The sequence below is a fragment of the Podarcis muralis genome, chromosome 17, assembly GCF_964188315.1.
Source record: "Podarcis muralis chromosome 17, rPodMur119.hap1.1, whole genome shotgun sequence".
Lineage (NCBI taxonomy): Eukaryota > Metazoa > Chordata > Lepidosauria > Squamata > Lacertidae > Podarcis > Podarcis muralis.
The window spans coordinates 29,743,766-29,765,425 of record NC_135671.1 but is presented as its reverse complement, the minus strand read 5'-3'; the positions used below and the strand labels follow the sequence as shown (position 1 = coordinate 29,765,425).

Here is a 21,660-nt window from a genome sequence, read left to right as displayed (position 1 = left end):
TTTGGTTCCTCACCGCTTTGCCTTCTGTATAATGGTTTTGTACACCTGCCAAATTTTGTGAATGGGTGCATGCCCCACCACAGCCCTCTTAGTCTGAATCCTAAGAAAACGATCCTGTCTCCATCAGTGCAAAGATCTTGGCAACCCCCTAGCCTTAACCATTTTGAATGCATTTGTTAGAGAACCTATATAGGAACAAGCCCTTCTTCATGCCCCCATAATCATGGCAACAGATCAATATTAAGGTAATGAACTATGACCTTGTGGAGATGGGCAGGTTTTTTTTGCAAAAGCCCAAGGCTCATCATTCCTCTGTATCTGTGGTTCAAATACTCTCTATTAACCTTTCTACCTCTAAAAAACAAACAGGCAAAATGAACTCTGTAACTATGGTCATTCTCCCCGATAGATTTTCAGCTATGCTTTTAGTCTGTTTGATTTGGAGGGTTATTAGTTCAGAGCACCTATTTCTGCTGGCCTCTGCTGCATGTAATTTAAACTGAGGAGCATTCATTGGCTCAGGATCGGGTACCCTAAATCTGGCCAGTCCCAAAGTAGCGTGGGTGTAGATCTAAAGATCTAAAACCTCAACCCAAACAATAAGTTATTACTTCATATTCCATGAATAAAATATTTTTATGCACAGAAAAAGTGCCTGTTCTCCTGCCTCAAGCCACCCAAAACCTCCAAATGCTTAAAAAAATTTTTTTTTTTACTTTGTATTGGTTCGAGACAGCTGGCCCTATTGCCCAAGAATGTCGTAATAAATGGCTGGTTTTGCTGTTATGCCATGAAATTGCTCCAGCTTCAGGCCAATCCGGAACAGTAGTGCTTCATCCCACCACTTCGCCATGATCTGTGTGAGAAAGAGAAGAGTACAATAGCAGGGATACGCTCTGAGGAAGAATACTTCAAAGTAGTTACTAGAATGCACCATGCAAAGAGGGGGGCAGCACCTCCATCAAGGTCATTTGTGCTCTAAGTAGACCAACTGAAAGGGCCTGAAGGTATCTCAGTTAAGGGAAAGGGGACTTGCTAGCTGTAAGAGAACTGGGGTATGAAGTTGGGAAGAGAACCGGCACAACTTCTTCGGTGTTTTACGGTATTGACATTTTAGAAGCCTGCCCCTTATCTATTTGAAGGAGGCTCAACTAGACATTACGAATGCCACAGAGGGAGCTTCCTGCAAAGTCAGTTCCCCACTTGCTACGAGCCATGAGGGCTATTGTTTACCTCGTCATCCGAGGCCAGATGACTTGAATACCAGCTGATGGGAATAGCGAGAGGGGACATGGCGAAACTTAGGCATCTGGTTGGCATGGGGCAAAACTAGACTTTATCTCACCGGGGTCAAAGACCCAGTTTGTCATACACACCCCAATGCACATTTGTGTACACACACACAGGCTGGGAGCCTCAATGGCACCTCACTGGGGACAACAAAACCCAGCTCCCACCCCCACCCCCAAGCTATGGCTCTGGGTTGGCCCCTGTGAGAAGGGGATGCTGGAATAGATGGCTTCTGGGTTTCCTGCAGCAGGGCCGCTCTTGCGTTCTTCAAAATCACACCCTTCGAATGTCCTCATTTGGCAGGTTCTGTATGTATCCTAACAAACCACAGGGGCAAATGTGTCTTTTTTGAGCTACCACACCTGCCAGCGGATGTATTTCATCATACAGTGGTACCTCGGGTTACAGACACTTCAGGTTACCCAGAAATAGTACCTCGGGGTAAGAACTTTGCTTCAGGATGAGAACAGAAATCGTGCTCCGGCGGCACGGCGGCAGCAGGAGGCCCCATTAGCTAAAGTGGTGCTTCAGGTTAAGAACAGTTTCAGGTTAAGAACAGACCTCCAAAACAAATTAAGTTCTTAACCCAAGGTACCACTGTATATGACGGTGTGTGAAAAAGAATGGGGAAGTTGCATTTCCATTGTTACGTGGCATAAGCATTTTACGTCTGGCTAACACATCTGGTATTTGCTCACTGTTGAAACACAACCAGCCAAGGGCTTCTTGGCAAAGAAGGAGGAAGAGGCCTGCATACATTTCAGCAGGATCCTGCAGTAATATAAAATGTGACCAGAGAGCACCCCTCTTTTCAGAGGAAAACAAACCAGCTTCCAGAGCGGCACACGTGATCCTTGGCCAGGAAGGGGCAAACTCTCATCCTCATTGCCACATTTGAGAGGAACCAGGGTGAGAGGCATCAGGCAGGTGCCAAGGTAGGAGTGAATGTGGTTGTTTCTGCTGTGTGTATGGGGATGAGCTATGAGAGGTGCCAGCCACCTGGGCAGTACCAGCAAGAGAGGGAGCGGGTGGCGCTGTGGTCTCAACCACTGAGCCTCTTGGGCTTGGTGATCGGAAGGTCGGCGGTTTGAATCCGCACGACGGGGTGAGCCCCCGTTGCTTTGCCCCGGCTTTCTGCCAACCTAGTACTTCAAAAGCACACCAGTATTAAGTAGATAAATAGGTATGCCTGCGGTGGGCAGGTAAACAAGCTTCTATACACTCTGGCTTCCGTCATAGTGTTTCATTGCGCCAAAAGCGGTTTGGTCATGCTGACCACATGACCCGGAAAGCTATCTGTGAACAAATGCCGGCTCCCTCAGCCTGAAAGCAAGATGAGCGCCACAACCCCATAGTCACCTTTGACTGGACTGAACCATCCAGGGGTCCTTTACCCATTTTACTAGCAAGAGAAAGTCGTATTTACCTGGATGCTGATCGGAAGCCCTGAACTAGAATATCCAACTGGTATTACCAGTGCTGGGATGCCAGTCAAGTTGGCCAGTTGCATGTACCTACAAATATCAAGAGAGAAGGGGCACATCAGAGGTGGCCCAGCAGACATCTTTCTCTGATCCTTAGGACTCCCTAAGCCACATCCTCTCCCTCCTAGACCCTTGTTTCCCAAACCTGGTTCTCCAGTTGTTTTTGGACTACAGTTCCCATCACCCCTGACCGCTGGTACTGCTAGCTAGGGATGATGGGAGTTCTAGTCCAAAAACAGCTGGAGAACCAAGTTTGGGAAAGTCTGCCCTAAGACCATATCCCTCAACAGCCCAGCTTCACATCCTTCTTGAGTACTGGAATGTGAACTGTGACAATTGAAATACTTTATTGTCGCTTGTACAATTTGTATACAGTGAGATTACGCGAGCACCCCCCACTTGGCTCTTTTAGTCTTAATTCCCCTCGTTTACTGACGCACACCCACCAAACCCGAAAGTCAGTTGCCCTGTTGTTATCTTTTCATTCAGCAGCCTAACAGCCCACGGATAGAAGCTGTTCTTTACCCTGTTGGTGCGACTAATCATGCTTCTATATCTTCTGCCCAAGGGCAGGAGATCAAGAAAGTGCCAGCCAAGGTGTGAATCATCCCTGAGAATTTTCCTCACTCTCCTGAGGCAACGTTCTTCCACTACTTTCTTGCCTGGATGAAAAGATGTGTTTGTAGAACCCTCCAACATCTGCATGCCTTGAACGCAGCCTACTGGTCAATGGTCACATCCATGCCCACTTTTCCCTTTGGCCCCATCCTCCATTGGCCTGCAGCTCCCAGCCCTGCTATAGCAGATATATACTTGTTGAGCAAAACGACTTGGGCTGCACATCTAGAACCCCTTTCTCTCCCATCAAAGAAGTCTAGCCAACGGGGGTGTTTCTATCAGCTGAAACCCAGCCAACGTGGAGTGTTAAAAATCCCAAGAACATTATTCTTTAAGATGGCAAAGACAGCAAACCAAAGCAAGTCTCAGTTCCCATGTATCCAACGGCCAATTTCACTTTGGAGGGAGCCAGGTCCCCCTAGAATCCTGCCCTCCTTCCTCACTGCCACAGTTTTGCTTTGAAAAACACATGTCTTTACCTCATGGTCCGGAGAGTTGTCCTAACATCGCTACACCCAGTCAGAAGATCAGAGTCCTGGATTTTTGGGGCACAGCATGCAGTACCTTGCACAAGAGAAAAATGTGTGTGTGCTGTGGGTTTTATGGGGGTTTTTTTAAGTTGCGTGCTTTTATCCTGAGTTATATAGGCTCTTAACAGTCCCTCTTATCCCTCACTGTGAACGTTTCCAGTCAACCCCCATAATTGTTTCCCAGTAAAAAAGGATCAGAAGGTTGGTGGTTCGAATCACCGCAACGGGGTGAGCTCCCATTGCTCGGTCCCTGCTCCTGCCAACCTAGCAGTTTGAAAGCATGAAGTGCAAGTAGTTAATTAGGTACCGCTCCAGTGTGAAGGTAAACGGCATTTCCGTGCGCTGCTCTGATTCACCAGAAGCAGCTTAGTCCTGCTGGCCACATGACCTGGAAGCTGTACACTGGCTCCCTCAGCCAGTAAAGCGAGATGAGCGCCGCAACCCCAGAGTCGGCCACGACTAGACCTAATGGTCAGGGGTCCCTTTACCTTTACGCCACACATAAGACTTAGCTGAGCTGGTTCTGAAAGCCAAAATTTACTGAAAACTGCAATTTACTCACAGGAAGGTGATGGATGACTGATGAAGGACCCTGCGTGAGAGGCAGGGAAGGGAAGAACTCCTAGGATGGGAGACTGGGAGAAGAAATGGAAGCTCTCAAGTGAGAGCAGGGAGGGTCCTCTCCCTATTGTGTGAGATAAGGGTTAAAATCCACCCCTGACAGAGGGTTCTGTGTTTTTATATTTTTTCCTCTCTTTTCCTTCCTATTTTCTCTCTTTGTTTTATCTTTCTCTCTTCTTTTGCTTTTTTCTTTTCTTCTCTATTTAGATTAGTTCAACTTTTATTGCACTGTATGTTGAAAACTTTCAATTAAAAAAAATCAGATAATGAAAAAGGGATGTGAGGTCAAAGGCAAAAAAAACATTTTTATGCAGAGAAATCTGCCTGCGATACACAAATCCTTTAAACAGGCGCTATGGATTGAATCTGAAATGATACACATCCAAAGTGCATGTTCTGCCATCTAAGTACCGTTTTAATTCACCTAGTTCAGCAAAAAATATTTAGCATATTTCTGGCTTCATTAGGCCAGTTGTTGTTTTTAGTATATATGTTTTATGACATAAATCCATATTTTTCTTTACTTATTTAATTTATATCCCCTGCTTCCTCCCAAAGGTGCCCAGGGGAGTAAAAACATCAAGAAACTGAGCCAAGCCACAAGTTACAGTTCAAATCTCCCTTGATATGCCTTATATGGCGAGGGCATTACACATGTAGAAGATGGCTTAGGAAACATGACCATTTTAGAGATTCGACACCTGGTAGGTGACAACACATATAACCTCCTTTTTTTAACATACCCAGACAGAGGTCATACCAACCAGTCACAAAACATACACCACCTCTCTCTAGGAACCTCATGATGACCTCATGCCCTGCTGCATTTAAAACACCCAGCGTTATTTGGCCAGGACCTACTACACTCAGTATGAAAACATTTTAATTTAGACCAGAGCACATGCAGGACGGGAAGCAAATTAGGCCAATAAATCAACTACAAGTTAATAGAAATAGTGTTAAATTCAGCTGGCATCAGATACCTGGGGTAATAAGACAGTTCACATTCGCAAACATCTGTCGTAGAAAGGCCATGGTGCGGCTCCGCTGCCGATTTGCCTACAAACACAAGTGGGAATTGAGTCTGTGGGGAAGACATGAAAGCATACCCCACTGTAATACAGCACATAATAATGGTGCAATCTTGCAATTAATTGCCTTTTACCTTAATATAATCCAGAGCTGTGAACTTAGAAGCGATTGCAAGATTAAGACGAGTCTCCAGATTCTGGAAAAGGAAGAAACACTGGGGTAAACCCTAATCCTAAATAGTCATGGGCAACCTGCCCACCTAGAACAGACATGTAGGTATTGTAACGGCACAGAGCTATGCTGAAGTTAAGACCCCTCTGCACACACAACCTTCCACCAGTGAACAGAGACAAAAAGGCACAGATACGGGCAGAGTGGAGCCATGTGCAGATGTGTTTTCCTCCTTGTCAAGCAAGGTGTGTCGCAATCTCCGCAGGGCCAAAACGGAAAGGAATATGGGAACTGCTAGGCCAGTTCACGTGCCACTCAGTGCGGTAAGCAAGTGGGGGAAAGCACCATTTCTGTGTTTGGAGAAACTATGGTTAATTGGTGGCCCTGGCGAGGAAGATGCGGCTTCACAATCTATCCCAGGGTTTCCCAAACTTGAGTCTCCGGCTGGTTTGGGACTACAGTTCCGAGTCAGCCCTCCACTTACCATTTGGTCAAAGGAATTGTTGAAGTCAGGCTGCAGGAAATCTCTCATCTCACTAAGGATGCAGATCACATGAGCCACTCGGATCTCCTCCAGTTCTGGCAGGGACACATCAACCACGGAGGCACCTAAACCTTCTAGGAACTTCACAGCTGATCATCAGTGGCAGCCGCCGCCAGGGGGTGGGGGAGGGAAATAAGAGAGACTTAATAGCCTAACAAGTGACCCCAGTTGTTTCAGCAAATCTGTGATGCACCTTACCTTGCTTTCTTTTTTTAATTAAATTTATGTTTTACATTTTAGAATATTCACTTACAGGGTAAAGGGACCCCTGACTGCTAGGTCCAGTCGTGGACGACTCTGGGGTTGCGGCACTCATCTCGCTTTATTGGCCGAGGGAGCCGGCATACAGCTTCCAGGTCATGTGGCCAGCATGACTAAGCCGTTTCTGGCGAACCAGAGCAGCGCACGGAAACACCGTTTACCTTCCCGCCAGAGCAGTACCTATTTATCTACTTGCACTTTGACGTACTTTCAAATTGCTAGGTTGGCAGGAGCTGGGACCAAGCAACAGGAACTGAGCCCGTCGCAGGGATTCAAACCGCCGACCTTCTGATCGGCAAGTCCTAGGCTCTGTGGTTTAGACCACAGCGCCACCTGCGTCCCTCAATATTCACTTAAACAACCTTAAACGTATGTTCTTCTTGTTCTCTTATTCTATACGTTAGGTCCACAAGCTGCACATATTCCATCCATTTAAGTTGCCTATCTTCTCTGGTTGGGACTTCGCTCATTTTCCATTTTGGGGCTAACAAAACACGAGCCGCGGTGGTGCCATACATAAATAACCTTTTCCGAAATCTGGGAATTTCCTTCTGAGTTATTCCCAACAAAAAGGACTCTGGGTTTGTTTGTTTTTTTGGAAAAGTACTTTTAAACATTTTTTTCAGTTCATTATGAATGATTTACCTTTCTGGCAGGTGGCTAGGATTTCAGCATCACATGCCTGGCAGACAAGCAAAAAAAAAGAGTTATCCTCAAGGATCCATATTTGCGGAACCACAACTAAAGAACTTTTCTCCTCCTCTAGTCTATGGCACCCACCACGTCCCCAATCATGTGACAGAGTCATAGGGAGGCCTTACGTTTCCTTAGGGGACATGGAATTGTAGAGGTGAAAGGGGACACAGGGGTCACCTGATTCAGCCCACTGCAATGCCGGAATCTTTTGCCCAACGTGTGGGACTCAGACCCATGACCTTGAGATTAAGAGCCGCATGAAGTGCCCGGAATCCCCCATCTAACACCCAGGAAGCAACATTCTGAAGATGAAGTGGCTGCATCTCAATATAATAATAATAATATTATAATTTATTATTTATACCCCGCCCATCTGGCTGGGTTTCCCCAGCCACTCTGGGCAGCTTCCAGCAAAATATTAAAATACAGTAATGCATCAAACATTAAAAGCTTCTCTAAACAGGGCTGCCTTCAGATCTGGTAGTTGTTGTTCTCTTTGACATTTGGTGGGAGGGCATTCCCCAGGGCAGGTGCCACTACTGAGAAGGCCCTCTGCCTGGTACCCTGTAACTTGGATTCTCTTAGTGAGGGAACCGCCAGAAGGCCCTCGGTGCTGGACCTCAGTATCTAGGTAGAATAATGGGGGTGGAGATGCTCCTTCAGATATACTGGGCCGAGGCCGTTTAGGGCTTTAAACACTTTGAATTGTACTCGGAAACGTACTGGGAGCCAATGTAGGTCTTTCAAGACCGGTGTTATGTGGTCTCGGTGGCCGCTCCCAGTCACCAGTCTAGCTGCCGCATTCTGGATCAGTTGTAGTTTCCGGGTCACCTTCAAAGGTAGCCCCACATAGAGCACATTGCAGTAGTCCAAGCGAGAGATAACCAGAGCATGCACCACTCTGGCGAGACACTCTGCGGGCAGATAGGGTCTCAGCCTGCGTACCAGATGGAGCCGTTAGACAGCCGCCCTGGACACAGAATTGACCTGCGCCTCCATGGACAGCTGTGAGTCCAAAATGACTCCCAGGCTGTGCCCCTGTTCCTTCAGGGGCACAGTTACCCCATTCAGGACCAGGGAGTCCTCCACACCTGCCCGCCCCCTGTCCCCCAAAAACAGTACTTCTGTCTTGTAAGGATTCAACCTCAATCTGTTAGCCACCATCCATCCTCCAACTGCTCCAGACACTCACACAGGACCTTCACCCCCTTCACTGGTTCTGATTTAAAAGAGAGGTAGAGCTGGGTATCATCTGCATATTGATGGACACCCAGCCCAAACCCCCTGATGATCTCTCCTAGCGGCTGCATGTAGATGAAGGATGCAAGAGAAACGAAGAGGTAAACAGGCACCTTAAAGAAAGTCCAGTCAACCCCCAACTTCAGGTCCTTCAGATCAGGTGTGAGGACTCCAGAGAGGGATGGTTTGGGCTGGTCTAATCCTGAAACAGGCGAAAAAGGAACCATCAACAGACACACAGTGGAAGGAAGATAAGTCGTGCTACCTCGGATGGGAGCAAACAGGCAGTTAAGACTCACCATACGGGTAGCAGGGGTCAGGACCAGCCAAGATGGCATAAGCAACAGCCGCGTCTGCCACTGATGTAGACAAGGGGCCTAGCCAAAAAAAAAGGGGGGGGAAGAACTTGCATTATGGATCCTTATAAAATAAAAGAAAGACCTTGCAAGTAGAAAAAAATCACAGCAGGCCAAGGTTCCAACTGGACCTCCCCCCCCCCCCATGTGCTAGCTTTCTATCTGCAGGTAGCCATGTTGGTCTGCCGTAGTCAAAACAAAATAAAAAAATTCCTTCCAGTAGCACCTTAGAGACCAACTAAGTTTGTTATTGGTATGAGCTTTTGTGTGCATTTCAGAAATAGACTGAATAGAAAGAGAATTTCAGAAATAGACTGGAAAGAGAAGTTGCTGAATTGCAACTTATTACCAAACTTAAAACCATGGAGAGACATGGTATGAATAGAGACGTTGGATTCTTATCTCATTATACACGATAAAGCTATTTTTAGCCATCTCACCCCTTGCTTTCTCCTGTAAGACCAGTTGCAGTCGTTAACAGGTTTACCACACCTATCAGTCAATCACCCATTCCCACCACCCTTCTAAATAATACCCCTCCCCACTCTCTCACTATATATAAGGGTCTGGTGACTTCTGTTTCAGTGTATCTGAACAAGTGTGCATGCACACGAAAGCTCATACCAAGAACTAACTTAGTTGGTTTCTAAGGTGCTACTGGAAGGAATTTTTTTTTTTTTTATCTGCAGGGAGTTATACGGGTGGAGCATCGGAATCAACTGGCTGCACGTATATAATCTGATGTGGCGCAGTCTGTTCCGCCACCTCATTGCAACCCCTTTCAGGTAGACGGAAGAATGTGTGAGGGTTTGACGTGGCAGGCGACGTGGGAGCTTCATCTTCGTCTGCTGTTATAATTGTTCTCTCTGTTTTATATTATACAGTGAAATAAGAAAGTACGTTCACAACAAGCAAGTTTCCAGTTCGTATAGAAAGCTGCCTGTGTTCTCAGTAATACGGTAGACACAGATTCTCTCTCTCTCTCTCTCTCTCTCTCTCTCTCTCTCTCTCACACACACACACACACACACACCAAATTCACACATCACACTAAGCCAAACCACGGCTTAGGAAACTGCAGCTGTTTTGCTTTTCAGATCAGTGCACCACAGCAGCTAAGCCAAAAGTCTGGTTTAGCATGTCATCCAAATCCAGAATTGTGGTTAAGCTCTCCATAATTATCATTATCATCATCATTATGTTATTATTTATACCCCGCCCATCTGGCTGGGTTTCCCCAGCCACTCTGGGCAGCTCACAACAGAACACTAAAAACAGAATAAAACATCAAACCTTTATAACTTCCCTAAACAGGGTTGCCTTCAGATGTCTTCTGAAAAATAGTTGTTTATTTCCTTGACATCTGATAGGAGGGCGTTCCACAGGGCAGGTGCCACTACCAAGAAGGCCCTCTGCCTGGTTCCCTGTAACCTCACTTCTCGCAGCGAGGGAACTGTCAGAAGGCCCTCGGAGCTGGACGTCAGTGTCTGGGCTAAACAATGGGTGTGGAGACGCTCCTTTAGGTATACTGAAGCCACATTTGCAACAGGTCCTGGTTGCAACATGCTAAACCAAACCTTGATTTAGCTGCCAACTCATGCTGACCTAAAAAGGCCAGGCATGAGCTCCTCTCTGGAAGACGGCTTGTTCACTTTATTCTATTTCAGGCTTTAATCTATTTATAAAATAAACACGCCACTATTCATTTAAAAAAATCAGGAAGTCATACAATTAAAAACAAATGATATACAAAATTAAAATCGGAAACCAGCTAACTACCCTACCTGCCTGCAGACTGTCTCGCCAGAGTGGTGCATGCTCTAGTTATCTCCCGCTTGGACTCCTGCAATGTGGTCTATGTGGGGCTACCTTTGAAGCTGGCCCGGAAACTACAACTAATCCAGAATGTGGCAGCTAGACTGGTGACTGGGAGTGGTCACCGAGACCACATAACACCGGTCTTGAAAGACCTACATTGGCTCCCAGTACGTTTCCGAGCACAATTCAAAGTGTTTGTGCTGACCTTTAAAGCCCTAAACAGCCTCGGCCCAGTATACCTGAAGGAGCGTCTCCACCTCCATCATTCTGCCTGGACGCTGAGGTCCAGCGCTGAGGGCCTTCTGGCGATTCCCTCACTGCAAGAAGCCAAGTTACAGGGAACCATGCAGAGGGCCTTCTCAGTAGTGGCGCCCGCCCTGTGGAACACCCTCCCGTCAGATGTCAAAGAGAAAAACAACTACCTGACATTTAGAAGACATCTGAAGGCAGCCCTGTTGAGGGAAGTTTTTAATGTGTGACATTTTAATGTATTTTTAATCTTTGTTGGAAACCACCCAGAGTGGCTGGGGGAACCCAGCCAGATGGGTGGGGTACACATAATTTATTATTATTATTATTATTATTATTATTATTATTATTATTATTATTTTCTTAACTGCCTGCAAAGGCACAACGGAACAAGTTTTCAGCAGGGGCACACACACTTTCTTCCGCTAGACAGACAACTCCAAAGACCTCCTTCTTACCAAGGCTTACGGTAGAATAGGAGAGAGGGTGACAGCCAAATTCACTGGTGCGTCCAAAGGTACCTTCAGATGACACAAAGCAAGTGGATTAGAGGCATGATGAAGTAGCTGGTGGCCAAAAGGAGAGGCCAGAGGCTAGTCTGGCCTGAGGGATGGATCATGCCAGGCTCCAAGCAGCAGCCTACAGAAGGGGAAATATGGAAGGGCTCCATATTCTCCTTCCCCTGCTTCAAGCACCAAACCAAGCAAGGGTCTTAGTCCAAGGGACCGGCTGGTACCCAGGATGGAGTGCTGGATTTGATCCCTACTCAGCCATGAAGCTCCCTCGGTGGCTGTGGTGCCACGGCTGACTCTCATGATAAACAGAGAATTATCCATCTCTAGTTAGACCTCTTGTGACAGTTAATTGGTTAACGGTGCATTAGTGCTCTGCCGCGCCCAGCCAGGATACCCAGGCAAGCACATGGATATTACCTCTGGGCTGCTCATGTTGTGAGGATGCCCAATTATCGTCTTCCAAAGCAACTACTCTATTCCAAAGTTAAAAATGGAAAGTGTAACGCTGGTGGTCAACAAAAGAAGTTTAAAGACTCTCTCAGGGCAAATCTTTAAAAATGTAGTATAAACACCAACAACTGGGAAATACTGGCCTGCGAGAACTCCAGTTGGAGAGCAGCCTTTACCAAAGGTGTCATGGGCTTTGAAGACACTTGAACTCAGGACGAATGGGAGAAACATGCTAAGAGGAAGGCACGCTTGGCAAACCCTCACCGTGATCAACTCCCGCCCAGAAACCTATGTCCCCACTGTGGAAGGACGTGTGGATCAAAAATTGGCCTCCACAGTCACTTACGGACTGTTTATGGAAGGCAATCTTACTCAGCTACGAGCAATCGCCAAAGAAGAAGATTACCTTTGAGTCCCACAATGCCACAGAAAGATGCAGGGATCCTCACCGAGCCGCCCCCATCTGTACCAAGAGCCAACGGGCAAAGGCCTACAAAAAGAAGCAGAATTACGAGCCTTCCGTTCAGGGAAACCATCTAGTTCTGCATTCCCCCACACAATCTCCTCAGAATCACAGAACTGTAAAGTTGGAAGGGACCCCGCCGCTGCAGAGAGTTACGGCGGGACCCTCTGCCTCCATGGGAAGGCCCCTGCTGCTGCAGGGAAGCGTGGCACACCTGCCACTGCAGGGAGGTATGGTGGGACCCTCTGCCACCACGGGGAGGCCCAGCAATGCCCTCCGCTGCTGCCGATATATATCATGATATATTGAGATATCGTGATATTTAGCTGGCAATAACCAGCTATCGCCAAGCTCTATCACTGATGGAGTGAAAAGGTTATGAAAAGCAAACTTGTTGAGTTTCTGGTCCATTGTGGTGGTATGTATATGGGCAGGGGCGTAGGAAGGGGGGGGGAGCGTTCTGCCCCGGGTTCCATCATGGAGGGGGTGACAAATTATCAAGGAATGATTACTGCCCTACTAGGGTGGTTCATAAAAAACTTTTTTTTTTAAGAACTGGAAGGGGGAGAAAATACCATCGTTATTAGAATGGCAAAGTAAACTCTGTGAGTTTATGGAAATGGCAAAATTGACGGCAACTCTTAGAGGCCATTCAAATCAGAGAATAATTAAAGAGTGGGAGGGAGTGAAGGAATATATGAAAAAATATGGTTCCGGAACTGGAATATTAATAGATAACGTGTAAAACATGAGGGGTAAGCAAGCAAACAATAAAAAAATCAGCTGTGCAATGATTAAATTATAACAACACAACAAGACGGAAGAAGTAAAAAAATATAAAAATGAGATCACACATGGGTGAAGGAATGGGGGGGTATAGGGGAATTTGAAATATTATTTATAATATAAAAGCTTTCATATAAAATTTCTAACTGTGTTGTATTTGTATACAGCAAAGAAGTTTATAGTAATTAGGTATATTTTAATTTGGTTAATTATATAATAGGTTTATGTTAGAAAATGAATATGGATGTTGAATTTGATGTTTGTAATTTTTCTTTTTTTGGTTTCGGAAATAAAAAATAATTGTAATTATAAAAAAACTTTTTTTGTTAAATGCCTGCTCCAAAGGTCTCATCTTACTACACTAGGGATTATACAGCCATATTTGAAATTTCATGCATATCAGTTAATATCTTGACCCGCCTCCACAAAAATAATTGTTTACTTGGCCATTTTTATATGTCGTGAAGGCTAAAAATTCAATTCAGTGGAGCCAAAGCACAACCCATCCTGTAGATTTAAGTATCTGTCCACAGTCGCCCAGAATCCACATTCCTTTGTAAGAAAATATGAAATAACGTAAAACCATTTTTGCAGGCAAACAAAAATCAATGTGTGTGGGGGGGTGACAAGAAATTTTCCACACCACGTACCACCTGACCTTCCTACGCCTCTGTGTACAGAGGATAGATTTCCTTGCCAAGGGCACAAGGGAACCAATCGATGCCTCTGTTGAACTGCTGCTCTCCTTCTTCCCGCCTCCCCAACTCATTGGACAACCTCACCTGAAGCCACGGCTGCTGCTGACCCACTAGAGCTGCCCCCAGTGAAGTGCTGGGGGTTGTAGGGGTTCCTCGCCGTACCGTGGTATCTGGAGGGAGACAGAGAAAGATTCTGAAGGCAGTGCCGCCAAGACCGTTGGAGGAAGCGAAGGATCTCAACATCCTGACACACAGGTGAGGTTCAAGGCAGAGGCCACGAGGTATGGCACCCAGTCTCCATGCTCTACCTAGCCCCGTGGTTCCCAATGTGGGGCACACGCCCCACAGGGGGGCAATTTGATAAGGGGGGCAATTTGAGAATGAGTTAGACCAAGTTAATGGCCTTTTAGGTTTCTTCCACATGAATAGGAGTTCATTTTTTGAGTACAGTGGTACCTCGGGTTAAGTACTTAATTCGTTCCGGAGGTCTGTTCTTAACCTGAAACTGTTCTTAACCTGAAGCACCACTTTAGCTAATGGGGCCTCCTGCTGCTGCCGCCGCGCCGCCAGAGCACGATTTCTGTTCTCATCGTGAAGCAAAGTTCTTAACCTGAAGCACTATTTCTGGGTTAGCGGAGTCTGTAACCTGAAGCGTATGTAACCTGAAGCGTATATAACCCGAGGTACCACTGTAATAAGAAGTAATGTATTTTTTGCTCTATAAGACGCACCCGACCATAAGACGCACCTAGTTTTAGAGGAGAACAAGAAAAAAAATGTTCTCCCCCTCTCTGCTCAGCGCCTCTCCAGCAAAGCAGGAGGAGAAACGGAGCCCCTTCCATTTCTCCTCCCGCTTCGCTGAAGGGGCGCTGCGCAGAGAGGGAAAGCTGTGCAGCGCCTCTCCAGCGAAGCAAAGCCAGGAGAGCAAGAAGGATTGATCCCTCTTGCTCTCCTGGCTTCAGCGAAAGCTGCGCAGCCTGCATTCGCTCCATAAGACACACACACATTTCCTCTTACTTTTTAGGAGGGGAAAAGTGCGTCTTATAGAGCGAAAAATACGCTATATAGCACGGGGGGGGGGGTATCAGGATTTTAGAGATGCATAGGTGGAGCACGGCAAAAAATGTTGGGAACCACTGGACTAGCCTCACAGAGCCACCGAGATCTCAGCAGTGGCTGCACTGGGCAGAGACCATGCAAATGGTAAAGGGAAATCTCCTCCTCAAATTTCAATACCTTCTATTTTCTCTTTAGGGGGCAGCGGAGTTATTGGGTCGTTCTTGCTTTTATTTTTATTATACATTCTGTTTTTATATTGCGATTTTGCCTTGTGAACCACCCTGAGACCTGCAGGTATAGGGCGAATTACAAATTTAATGAACAACAACACCACCACCACACATATTAACATTTAAGGAACCACACAATTCAGTGTTAATATCATAAAGATTTACAGTAGTACCTCAGGTTAAGTACTTAATTCGTTCCGGAGGTCCGTACTTAACCTGAAACTGTTCTTAGCCCGAAGCATCACTTTAGCTAATGGGGCCTCCTGCTGCTGCCGCACCGCCAGAGCACAATTTCTGTTCTCATCCTGAAGCAAAGTTCTTAACCTGAAGCACTATTTCTGGGTTAGCGGAGTCTGTAACCTGAAGCGTATGTACCACTGTATAATGCTTTGCTCCACATTTATTACCTTTCTTATTCCATTCATGTTTTAAAGAGAAAGCTCCATTCAGTGTTATCAACAAGCCCCTGTTTAATGAATGTGAGCTACTTTACCTGTTGGGGTTACAACCAGTGGTTCCAATACCCAATTCGTGCATGTTTGAGACACCGATAATAATGGCCCCAGCCTCTCGCAGTTTTTGGGTCGCAGTGGCATCTTCGGTTTCTGGCTCCATGCCCAGGTATTGCGTTCCACTTCGGTGATGATAGGGCACCTAAAAAAATGCAGGTAATCAAGGGTTTTTTCCCCATAGAATCACAGAATTGTAGTTCAATGACGACAGCATGAATATTATTGGCACAAAAATGGAAGCAAGAAGAATTACCGACAAAAGAAGAATGGAGGATGAAATGGATGGACTATGCAGAATTGGATAAACTAACCGGAAGAATTCGAAGCCTGCGGGACCAGAGATTCACAGAAGACTGGTGTAAATTTACGGACTATTTGAAAAGTAATTGTGATGACTTTTATTGTAGGTTTGCAATAAGTTTTGTGAGGTAAATTATTTGAATTATTGCAAAAATGGTTAAAGAGGTGAATTGTGAGTTAAGATAATTAAAGGCAATAGGAATTTAAGAAATGCAGAAGAAATGATAAAAATGGTGGATCATCAGAGGTGCTGATGGAAGTCCAAAAAGACTGTATGTTGAAATATATATATATATATATATATATATATATATATATATATATATATAAATATAAAAGAGTTGGAATGAACCATGAGGGTCATCTGAGATTAAGAGTCTCATTTCATTTCAATGATATATAATGAAATGAAAAGGGACTACCTAAAATGTATAGAAACTTATTCATGTAAGTTACTACACCGGCAAGAATATTACCCGTCCAAAAATGGAAAGAAGCAGAGGTCCCAGCAAAGGAAGAATGGATACAAAAATTTATGGAATATGCAGAAATGGCAAAACTTACCAGAAGAATAAGAATAAGAAACCAAGATAACAAACTTTTTATAAAAGAATGGAAATGGTTTATTGGATATTTACAGATAAATTGTAAACAGATAAGAACATTGGCAGGGTTATTGTAATAACCTGCAGTTTTATAAGAGTATATATTTAAAGTAGGTGAATAAATGAGCAACTTAAGTGAATTTGGATATGCAGAAAATATCAAATATAAATTTAAGGAACCGCAGAAAGAAGGAGAAGCCAAGTTAAGTTTTAAAAGGTCAAAATGATTGTAAAATTAGTGAAATGTATAAACTTGAAAAGTATAAAAAAATAAATTAAAAGTTATTAAGAGTTTCATGTTCCGCTGCTGGTTCTTTTCATACGCTCGCCAGTTTAGGATTACATTTCATTGTATTTGATGAAGTGGACTGTGATCCGAGGAAGCCTATTTCATAATAAACGTCTTAGGTCTTTAAGGTGTCACAAGACTCTCATTAAACAAACACACAAGCTGCAATACAGTGGTACCTCGGGTTAAGTACTTAATTCGTTCCGGAGGTCCGTACTTAACCTGAAACTGTTTTTAACCTGAAGCACCACTTTAGCTAATGGGGCCTCCTGCTGCTGCCGCGCCGCCGGAGCATGATTTCTGTTCTCATCCTGAAGCAAAATTCTTAACCTGAAGCACTATTTCTGGGTTAGCAGAGTCTGTAACCTGAAGCATATGTAACCTGAAGCGAATGTAACCCAAGGTACCACTGTATGCTGTGATTCCTGGTGAGCGCAGTCAAGCTCCCCCTTTCTTCCCCCTGTGGCAGTCCAAACAGGATTTCTCAGATCAATCCCAAAACCAGCAGCGATAATCCAGGCAGACCAGCCCCACCCTTTTTCTTAAAACCGGCCTTATTCAGCAAAGGCAAATAAGCGGACTGTGCTTACCACTTTAATCTCCTCCTTCAAGCACACTGGGATCCCGTCCAAAAGAGAGAGGGTCTGCTTGCTTTGATAGCGAGCGGTGGAGTCCTCCGCCATCTGAGCAGGAAGAGATTTATAAAGTCGTGTAGCATTCATTAATATAATTGCTGAGCAGGAAGAGAGATAGGAACATGTGGCAGACCGAAGCAGTCCCAACCTGAAGTCTGATTCAAAGGCTTCAGCATTAATAATTATTATTATTATTATTATTATTATTATTATTATTATTATTATTATTTATTTGTACCCCTAACATCTGGCTGGGCTTCCCCAGCCACTCTGGGAAGCTTCCAACAAAGATTTAAAATACATTAAAATGTCACACACTAAAAACTTCCCTGAACAGGGAATAATCACACCCTCCTTCCCCTCTGGCCAAAAGCTGTAATGAATGAAGTGGTTCTCAAACTTTTTTCCTCCGGGCCACACTTTCAGAACAAAAATTTGCTCGCACTGCACTGATTTCCCCCCCCCCCCCTGATGCAAAATACATTGGAAAGCAGAAAGGAACAAGCTTGATTTATAACACAGAACACAACTACAGTGGTGCCTCGCAAGACGAAATTAATTCGTTCCGCGAATTTTGTCGTCTTGCGATTTTTTTCGTCTTGCGAAGCACGGTGTTGGGAAAGTTTTGGAAAAGCTTCAAAAATCACCAAAGTCTTCAAAAACCTCAAAAAAGGCTACCACACCGCGTTCTATGAGTTGCTCCTCGAAGTCAAGTCGCAACTGTATTAACGGTGTTAAGAAAAAGGAAACAAACTTGCAAGACGTTTCTGTCTTGTGAAGCAAGCCCATAGGGAAAATCGTCTTGCGAAGCAGCTCAAAAAACCAAAAACCCTTTCGTCTTGCGAGTTTTTTGTCTTGCGAAGCATTCGTCTTGCGAGGTACCACTGTACTTTATAATATGATCATAAAAGTATAAAACAATGCAGCTACAGAAGAATATGAATACTTCCCCAAATATAATGATAAACGGGCCTCTTACATATGTAACTTAAGTAGGTATACAAACTAAAGGAGAGGTGTGGAGCTTGCTTTTGCTGGGCCATCTCATTTATACGACGTCTCACTTGAGAGAAACAAACTCATCTCATCCCCACAAAGAAGCCTTTCTCTTTTCTGATCTCCCATAAAATCCCTGCTCACAACAACATGTTGTGGAGAACTGTAGAAAAATAGCCGAGGCTCTCAAAGAGAGGCACAGAAGCAAAGAAGTGTAGAATTGGAAGGGATCCTGAGGATCATCTAGTCCAACCCCCTGCAATGCAGGAATATGCAGCTGTCCCATATGGGGATCAAACCTGCAACCGTGGCATTATCAACACCATGCTCCATCCAGCTGCTATATTGGGGTCAGCAAACCTTTTCAGCAGGGGGCTGGTCCACCGTCCCTCAGACCTTGTGGGGGCCGGACTATATTTTGAAGGGGGGGAAATGAATGAATTCCTATGCCCCACAAATAACCCAGAGATGCATTTTAGATAAAAGCACACATTCTATTCATGTAAAAACACGCTGATTCCTGGACCATCCGCGGGCCAGATTGAGAAGGCAACTGGGCTGCATCCAGCCCCCGGGCCTAAGTTGCCTACCCCTGTTGCTATAACGTGGATGCTGTGTGTGTGTGTGTGTGTGTGTGTGTGTGTGTGTGTGTAGGAACGCAGGTGGCGCTGTGATCTAAACCACTGAGCCTCTTGGGCTTGCCGATCGGAAGTTCGGCAGTTCGAATCCCCATGACGGGGTGAGCTCCCGTTGCTCTGTCCCAGCTCCTGCCAACCTAGCAGTTCGAAAGCACGTCAAAGTGCAAGTAGATAAATAGGTACCACTCTGGCGGGAAGGTAAATGGTACTTCTGTGCGCTCTGGCACTCGCCACTGTGTCCCGTTGTGCCAGAAGCGGTTTAGTCATGCTGGCCACAAGACCCGGAAAGCTGTCTGTGGACAAACGCCAGCTCCCTCGGCCTGAAAGCTAGATGAGCGCCGCAACCCCAGGGTCGCCTTTGGCTGAAACTAACCTTTTATAAATAAATTATGTTGATCTTATACTAAATTACACTGAAATATCTCTTTGATTGTCCTTGAACCTTCCCTCCACACTTGCTATCCTCTTATGCCACACAAGTGTGGTAAACCACAGCCTTGGGGAACGAACCACTGCTGTAATGTTTAGGTAAAGGTAAAGGGACCCCTGACCATTAGGTCCAGTCGTGACCAACTCCGGGGCTGCGGTGCTCATCTCGCTTTATTGGCCAAGGGAGCCGGCGTACAGCTTCCAGGTCATGTGGCCAGCATGACTAAGACACTTCTGGCGAACCAGAGCAGCGCACGGAAACACCCTTTACCTTCCCGCTGGAGCGGTACCTTTTTATCTACTTGCACTTTGATGTGCTTTTGAACTACTAGGTTGGCAGGAGCAGGGACCGAGCAACGGGAGCTCACCCCGTCGCGGGGATTCGAACCGCCAACCTTCTGATCGGCAAGTCCTAGGCTCTGTGGTTTAACCCACAGCGCCACCTGTGTAATGCTTAGATGAGACCTTTAAGTAAAGTAGCACAGCTTCGGCCCACCTACTTTGAGGATCTCTTTGCGGTCCCACTGAACAATTGCTTGGAGGGGGAGACTGGACCTCTCGTCATCTTCCAATGTGGCAATAATGTTCTTGGCGACCTGAAGTGGTGTAACCTCACCGGATCTAGGAAACAGAGAACAGTCTCCTTGTAAGCTGCACACTTCGCCACAGTCAGGCTGGGGCCATGGGAAGCTGTACCCAAATCCAGCTCTAAATGGCAGAGTCTCTATTATTCGTTATGCTTCTATCCCACCTTTCCTCCAAGGCATGCTTTTCATCCTCACAAACAGCCTTGAGAGGGAGGTTAGGCTGAGCGAATGTGACTGGCCCAAAATCACTCAGTGAGCTTCATGGCTGAGAAGGGCTTGAACCCTGGTCTCCCAAGTGCTAGTCCAACACTCTAACCACTACACCACACTGCCTCCATGTAGGTATCGATCCCTGGGTCTACAAAGAGCTGGATGCCTCGATTCCACCCTTTGGGAGCCCATTTCTGTTTTGGGGGAGGCTACAAAGTCCTGCTTCTGTCAAACAAAGGAGGAGGGTGACCCGTGACAGTTTTGCTGAATACCTGCAGTCACTTACCGGTAGCAGTTCAAATAATCCTGGATCCCTTTGAAGTTGAACATAGGGCGAGCAGAACGTGAACTGTAAAGAAAGGAAAGGTAAAGACCAAAAGAGAACGACGCCGGTCGCCTGAGAGCGAGAGATTGGTGATCAAGCCATCGTGGACCCAGCACTCATTTCTCATCACCCACAGCTGAACAACTTGTGCCGATGACCAATAACGCTTCGCTTTCTGCTGCCTGTTAGGACCTTGTGGAAGCAACTGCATGTTGCTGGCAGATGCCCCAAATTCACATGTAGAGGGAAGTTTTTAATGTTTGACATTTTATTGTGTTTGTATATTTTGCTAGAAGCTGCCCCGAGTGACTGGGGCAACCCAGTCAGATGGGTGGCATACACTTCTTCTTTTTATTAATATTACAAAGAAAATACTCTGCTTAGCACACCTGAGACCTTGCGAAGAAGGGGGGGGAGAGAGAGAGGAAGGAAGGGGGGGAATACCGTACTTTTCCATGTATAAGACTAGAGTTTTTTGCTAAAAAATGTTAAAAGGGGGGGGTAGTCTTATACACGGGGGCAATCTCCCCCCATTTTCTTAAATTTGAGTCCCCCAAAATAGGGGGCGTCTTATACACGGGGGCGTGTTATACACAGAAAAATACGGTAAGTGACACTCTGAGCTCTGGTCCCACCACCAAAATTGCCCTCCAAGGGAACATGGCACTTGACAGGAAGAAGATTCCCTCACCCATTCCGGAAGGATTCAGTAAGTCACAAACAGCATCATACACGCCTATATGTTCCTTATACATTAAGAACATTAGCCAATATGATAAATATGCCTGCCCTTCTTACCTAAACATCTGTTTTCAATAGAAGCAGCTGCCTATTCAACCACTTGCCTAGTAATCATAGGCGACCAAGAATTCCACACAGACGTCTGAGTGGATTGGCAGGGAAGTTGTTATGTACTAAGCTGAATAGGATCCAAAATGCAGCAGTCTGGTTGGTCCTAGAACAATAGGATTCAGAATGCAGCAGTCTGATTGGTCCTAAAACAATAGGATCCAGAATGCAGCAG

The 21,660-nt window shown here is 45.6% G+C and overlaps 1 protein-coding gene across 1 annotated transcript in view; it reads right to left on the bottom strand.

Annotated features, from left to right (window-relative positions):
* Positions 1–707: 707 nt before the first annotated feature.
* The window catches only part of LOC114587708 (uncharacterized), a 33,005-nt gene continuing 12,052 nt past the window's right edge, over positions 708–21,660 (bottom strand). The window contains exons 5-20 of the mRNA XM_028712345.2: positions 20,598–20,660; positions 20,015–20,135; positions 17,407–17,499; positions 15,604–15,764; positions 13,906–13,991; positions 12,281–12,364; positions 11,368–11,430; positions 8,786–8,863; positions 8,600–8,688; positions 7,197–7,233; positions 6,231–6,379; positions 5,709–5,771; positions 5,527–5,602; positions 3,872–3,956; positions 2,717–2,804; positions 708–856 (exon numbers count right to left, since the gene is read on the bottom strand). Coding sequence (XP_028568178.2) covers positions 743–856; positions 2,717–2,804; positions 3,872–3,956; positions 5,527–5,602; positions 5,709–5,771; positions 6,231–6,379; positions 7,197–7,233; positions 8,600–8,688; positions 8,786–8,863; positions 11,368–11,430; positions 12,281–12,364; positions 13,906–13,991; positions 15,604–15,764; positions 17,407–17,499; positions 20,015–20,135; positions 20,598–20,660 — 1,450 coding nt within the window. The 3' untranslated portion in view covers positions 708–742. The remainder of the gene's footprint in view (positions 857–2,716; positions 2,805–3,871; positions 3,957–5,526; positions 5,603–5,708; positions 5,772–6,230; positions 6,380–7,196; positions 7,234–8,599; positions 8,689–8,785; positions 8,864–11,367; positions 11,431–12,280; positions 12,365–13,905; positions 13,992–15,603; positions 15,765–17,406; positions 17,500–20,014; positions 20,136–20,597; positions 20,661–21,660) is intronic.